Here is a 6908-nt window from a genome sequence, read left to right on the forward strand (position 1 = left end):
ACCCTCCCCTAATTTCTAAACAAGAGAATAGGAGGGTAACAATGGTTAACACATTGCATAGTGTTATATTTAAATTAGTTACTCAGAGTACAAGGTATCAGAATTTAATTGTCCAAACAATATTAGCACAAACCTTTCTTTTCAATGAATTAAGAGAAATTAGTAGTATGACTATCTTAACTTATATATATATATATATATATATATATATATATATATACTTTCCCCTTCTTTTCTCCATTTCCTCATTCCAGTTTCTCTTTCCTTTTGAAGTTTCTTCCCATTTTACAATATCTATTTTACATTTTGGATCTTACTCTTTCAGCTTCTCACACTGGGGAGACAATACAATGTTTACATATATGTATCTGATTTATTTCACTTATGAGTATGGTCTCAACTTGCATCCATTTGCTGATAAAAATATCCAGTTTATTCTTATTTATGGCTGAGTAGTACTCCATTGTATAAAAAGACCACATTGTTTTTTTTATCCATTCTTTGGTTGGTGGGCATTTGGGTTGTTTCCAAGATCTAGCTATTAAAAATTGTGCTGCTGTAAACATGGGTGCACATGTATCGCTGTTAAAATACTCTTTTATGTGCAATACAATTTAACTATGGCCATATTTTAATGATTTCAAAATTAGAATATATGTAGTAAAGATGAATCTGGATATTTAAGTAATGAAGCCACCTATAAGTAGTTTAGAATGACAACTCATTATTTACCTGTAAGGCAATACTTTAACATTCATGATCTCATTTGTGTTTCAATATGACATATAAAAGGCAGGACAACTGTCATTATTTCCATTTTACAAATGAGGAAGGTGTTTGCTTAATGTTATACAGTCAGTAGATAATAGAGACCAAGTTAGCATCCAAGTCTTCTGGCTTACAATGTAGTGCTCTTCTACAATACTGTGTTGCTTGCTGACTAGCAGGAGGATTAGTAAATGAGCAACGAACACTGAATTGTATGGAAAATATTATATGAGATCTTTGTCTCAAGCAAGGAAAAAACAATATACAGTAAAAGCATAAGTAATGGCAAATCTCACGTATGTTAAACAAAAGTGGGTACAAGTTATTATTATGCCTTGGAATCCCTTTATATTTTGTGATTTTTTTCAACGGATTGCAATACTAGAAGTGAAATAAAAATGATGTATATAAAGCAGATTCAGATAGAACTCCTTTGGACTTTTCCTATCATTTTTCCTATTGTCATCTATTTCTTCTGAGGCAATGTGCTTTTTAAAACACTTAAAAAACAAGTTACACAAGTTAAGAAAAACACTGTACTTCAGCAATAGCTTGCCCAGGAATATATTTTAACCATAACCAAGTTGTCACCATTTTAAAAATAAAGCTTCTCCTGTAAGATAAAAATATTATAAAATATCTTTGATATTTCTGTTGACATGCCCAAAACAAGCAAAAGTATGAAACAGTAATAAAGCTTATAATTAACTTTTACCCACAAATGCCTATGAAAGAACAAAATGTCTTACATATAGCTATACACATGTACATAAATATATGCACTTGAAAGAATTTGTAGCATGGAATTTCAAGATTTTCTTCAGAGATCCTTTGTAGTTAATTTTGATCCTATTAATAGGCATGTAGAAAAGTAGTCCCCTTTTCTTTTTCTTAAGATAATTTTTTAATTAGTTCTGTTCATATATGGAAGTGTCAGTTGTCTGACTTCTTGAGGATTATATGTCATGTAAGGAGAGAAATCCTTATAGAAATCTCACTAGGAATCTCAAAGATGCCACCATTGTTTTTAGCAGACCTGAGGCAGGGGCAGAAGAAAACTGGAGACAAGCTGAGTTTTAATCAGGGTTATCTTCCTCAGTTTCCAGAGTGTACATTGCATGGAGTCTTTAGGGCCATTTCACTGAATACTCATCTGGTCTAGCTTTTGTACATTCTTTTCTGGAAGAAACAGCCCTACTTCTCCTAGCTGGTCAGTAGTTCCAAGTATAAGGTTGCAGTAAATTTTATGTAGCTCTTGGGTTATCTCCAGATCTCACCTGAAGGCATTCATACAAAAGAATATAGGACCATTGAGAATTACTTGATAACTGTAGGTCTTAGAAGTCTAGTTCTTATCTTTTGTAAAACTTATTAGAGGAAGAAAAGCTTGATCTTAATTCCACATTTTATAGTGAAAAACGGCAAATATTCTTCACCTTTTGGCGAATGGTCAACCAACAGTTTATAATTTAGCCCATAGTTGTGGATTGAAGTTTTAACACTTAATATATCTAATAATGAAATGCATAAGATAGATTCATAAGCATATATATTTGATTAAGTATTTGTAAATTATTAGTGGGAAATTTCTTTTTAATTATAAATGATTTAAGAAAATAATTGAGGAACTATTTGCACTTTGTTGCATTGTAGATGGGCTTAAACTATTCTTTACATATTTCATTTCCTTTTTCTGGTAAGGAAGCCTTTTTCTTAGATATGTAAGTCATGCTGGACAAAGAATATTTTCTAAATGTAGACAGTCTTCTTCTAAAGTTCCCTCCTGAAAAGAAATATAGGAGAGGGTCAAAGCAACAATTCGATGCAGCCAGAGACAAGGTTATGACCACTGACTTCTGCATTCTCAAGATAGAATCACAGGGTTTAGTTTCATTATGCAAAAAATGAAGGTGGATGGTGCGTTGAATATGATATGGCATGAAGCTGATTAAAAATGCAGCTGTCACAACTATGATCATTCCTATAGCTCTTTTACGACTGGACAGATTTTTCTTCATTGAACTTTTTAGTAAAGTAAAGATGATCATTGTGTAACAAACAATTATAGTGATGAAAGGGATGATGAAGCCAATGAGTAATGACACATAATGCAAGACCAAAACATGATTTTTAGCTTGATTGTCCTGTGGAGGCTCAAAGCACTTGGTATTATTTTTCTCATCTTGATAAGTTTTGGTCATTAAAAATGGAGAACTGGTCAAAATCACAAACATCCAAATGCCAGCACATACAAACCTGGCTTTTTTCTGGGTAACCAAATTAATGTTTTGAACTGGGAAAACAATTGCAACACACCGGAAAAAGCTCATGGCTGTCATGAAGAAGATGCTACAATAGAGATTAACGTACAAGGCGTAGGTGCTGAGACGGCACAGGAAGTCACCAAAGAGCCAAATGCCTTTGTGAACATAATAGACCACACGGAGAGGCAGCGTGCACACACACAGTAGATCAGCTACAGCTAAATTGATCATGTATACTTGGAAGGCTGATTTCTCATGGTATGTTTTTACAAGAACATAGAGCACAAAGCCATTGCCAAAGAAACCCACAACAGAGATAATGGAGTACAAGGTAGAATACACTTGATTGCGGAACTCATCAATACTGTCATTGCATGCATTATTGCTGGCAGAAGATATTGTCAGATTTCCAGCTTCATCCATGTTTCTCTAGGAATTTCTGCTTGGTGCCTAAAACATATAAAAAATCGTGTAAATTTTTATGACATCTTAAATTGTGAATTATTGTTTTGTTGCATAGTACACTATGTCACCTTTACTAGTGTGTGTTTACAATAGATAATAGTTACATTTGTATTGGAGAGCTGGTACATATATGTAAAATATCTTAATCACTTTTTATCTCTTTACCCTTTCTCTCTATCTTTCTCTCTTCTTCATTTTCTCCTCCATCTCCAAAAAATCCACTGTTTTGTTTTCTATCATCTCTAATTTATTTTACTCTTTTATTAATTTATATTTTAGGTTTTCTATAGAAGAGAAACCATGGGACAATTATCTTTCTGTGTCTGGCTTAATTTACTTAACATTATGGTCTCAAGTTCTATCCATTTTCTTGCAAATAGTATGATTTCATTCTTTATGGCTGAAAAATACTTCATTCAATGTATATACCACTTTTTCTTTATACATTTATCTGCTGATGAGCATCTAGGCTATTTTTAGAGGTTAGCTGTTGTGAATTGTGCTTCTATAAATATGGGCATGCATGTATCACTACTTGTATAGCATGATGTCTTAAACTCTTCTGGGAATATATCCAGGAGGGCTATAGCTGGGTCAAATGGAATTTATATTTTTACTTTTTTGAGAAATCTTCACGCTGATTTCTATAGTGGTTGTATTAGTTTACATTAGTACCAATAATGTATAAGTGTCCCTTTCTCCCCACATTCTTGACAATAGCCTTTCTAAATAATGTTACTTCAAAGAGAATTAAAAAACAATAATAAAATAACAGCATAGACAAAAAACAAAGCAAAGATGGAATCTTAGATTTGTTTAAGTTTACATTTTTGTAATGGCTAAAAATTATTTAATTCACTTATTTGCCATTTGTATTCTTTTGAGAAGTATCTATTCAGTTTATTTGCACATTTTTGATTGGGATATTTGTTTTGGTAGAGTTAATTTTTTGAATTTTTTATATATTTTAGATATTAGTCTACTATCAGAAGACTAACCGGCAGCATTTTACCATTCTGTAGGTTGTCTCTTTATTTGGTCAACTGTTTCCTCTGTTGTGCAGAAAATTTTTAATGTGATGTAATCCCATTTGCTGGTTGTTTGTATTATTTTCTGTTCTATGGGAGTTCTGTTTAAGAAGTCCCTGTCTGTGCCCGGGGTTTTAAGTGTTTCCCTGGTGTTATCTTCCAGCAGTTTCAAAGTGTCTGTTTTTGTATCTACATCTTATGTATACTTTTTGATTAGTAAGTGAAAGTTGTAAGGTGATGAGAGATTCAGAAGCATTCTGCTGCCCAGAGAGGGATTTGAGTCCCACGGGCACCCTGAAAACACTTTTTTCTCTTTTCCCATCCATGTGTGCCTGATGGGCTTCCTCTTAAACTTTAAGACCTTAGCAAAATATATTTTCATATTGTAAGTTGTAATACATTTATATTATTCCATAAATTTTCCTTTTAAATAAATTTATGATTTTTTTCAATTAAGGAAAACGTTGATAGTAGTTTTGCACATTTCTAGCTATTTATCTATTTCTACTCTAAGAGCTTTGAATTCTGTTAGCGAATGAAATATGAATGAAAATACTTGATTGCTTCAAGAAGAGAGCTTCCTAAGTAACATATACAGTACTATGTAAAAATAATCTAATTTGTAATTAGTGAAACTCACTCCTGTGGTGGAGATTCTTAATCTAGAACATGGTTAACTCTTTTTAAAATAGTAGAACACCATGGTTGGAGAAACATTATAGGCCATTTAGTTATTTTAGGGGTGAAATACATTTAAATAATCTGTGTCATAATTTAAGGCTCTGAGGAAAGATGTGGTACAACTAGTGCAAATATGCTTGCTGGTTAAGAAAGTTTTTACCCAACTGTAGCTGTTCATCCTTGTTCTTTTCCTAGATGTATTATACAAATCTTAATATTTTGCCATATACAATAATTTCCTTTATGGCAAGAAGTTGTTACTTGGTCTATTGAATTCACCAGGGCAGTTAATAAAGATTTAGGGATGAGATAGCATAGAATTAGTAATGTCTTCAGTGTTTTCTAGATTCCAATTTTATTTTTTATGAAAGTGGAAGCAACTCATCAATATATAATATGGTAGATTATCTTTAATTGGAGCCTTATTTGTTGTTATTTTACACATGTCTTATTCCCTGGTAAGACAGGAGTTGGGGTTTGTAAGGTAAGCAGACTGCTTGTGTATGCAAGAACTGACAGCAATGTATGGAACCGATCTCTTTTCCATACCAAGGTTACAGAAACAACTATAGAAGTGATTGCAGGTGGAAGACAACTTCCCACGTTTATTACTGCTACCATTTACTTTGCCCAAAGTTAATCCAGTCTTTTTTGTTAATTATGTGTTAGGTGTTTTCCTTTAACAAGGTAGTATAATGCTGTGAGGCCACTAGATGGTGCTGTTGAAATTTTTGCTATAGCTTTTCTTCTCTTTAGCTTTATTAAGTATAATTGACAAACACTGAATATACTTGATACACATGCATGAGATGTACATGATGAACTGATGTAGTATACACTGTGAAATGACTACCACTACCAAGATAACTATAGTCAGTATGATGTACAATACATCCCCAAACTGTATTCATTTATAACTAAGTTTGTACCCCTTGATCAACATCTTGCAAGCCCGTGAAAACCACCCTGCTACCTTTTGCTTCTGATATGACATTTGAACGAACCACATTTGAAAAATACTAGATAATTACCAGAAGCCCTTCCCACCACCATCAATCTTCAATATACTTTGCTACAAATTCTTCCTACAATAAGGTTGTACCCATTGTAGTTTCCAGTTACGACGTGTCCTTGCTTTAAAATTTTCAATATTAGTTTCTCTGATTTGTATGTATGTGTTGAAACATCAAACTGTATCCCATTATTATGTACAATCACTAAATATTAATAAAAATCAGTGATCCTCAAGTATCCTCAACATAAAATCTAGATCTCTTGCCTATTTTTTTTTTTTTTACTTTTATTAGTACATGTTTGCAGTACATAATGATTACACTCACCATCGGGGAGCGATACCTATACATAACACACCCCAGTTCCTTTCTCCTTTTTATTTTTCCAGCATCAGATTCATACATTTATCTTATAAGACCCTATAAAGTTAATTATCATACATAGGCCAAAAACCAGACCAACAGGCCAAAGAACACACAAAACATGCACGACAATTGTACTGTCAAGGCACGCATGCATTGTCCACACTGGACTACAATACCCTTTTTTTCCTCTCCCTCTGTCCTTTTTCTTATTATCTGTCATATACACCTATATATATGTATATGTGTGTATATATATACACACACACACACACACATACTAGCTATATACTATACATATACACACACACATACACACACATATA

The 6908-nt window shown here is 32.8% G+C and overlaps 1 protein-coding gene across 2 annotated transcripts in view; it reads right to left on the minus strand.

The window, feature by feature from the left end:
• Positions 1-1316: 1316 nt before the first annotated feature.
• Positions 1317-6908, minus strand: part of Cysltr1 (cysteinyl leukotriene receptor 1) — a 34755-nt gene continuing 29163 nt past the window's right edge. For both annotated transcript variants that reach the window (XM_005412634.2, XM_005412635.2), the window contains one exon: positions 1317-3482. In XM_005412634.2, coding sequence (XP_005412691.1) covers positions 2433-3455 — 1023 coding nt within the window. In that variant the 5' untranslated portion in view covers positions 3456-3482 and the 3' untranslated portion in view covers positions 1317-2432. The remainder of the gene's footprint in view (positions 3483-6908) is intronic.

Source organism: Chinchilla lanigera, unplaced genomic scaffold (genome assembly GCF_000276665.1).
Source record: "Chinchilla lanigera isolate Chin_1 unplaced genomic scaffold, ChiLan1.0 scaffold00156, whole genome shotgun sequence".
Classification (NCBI taxonomy): domain Eukaryota; kingdom Metazoa; phylum Chordata; class Mammalia; order Rodentia; family Chinchillidae; genus Chinchilla; species Chinchilla lanigera.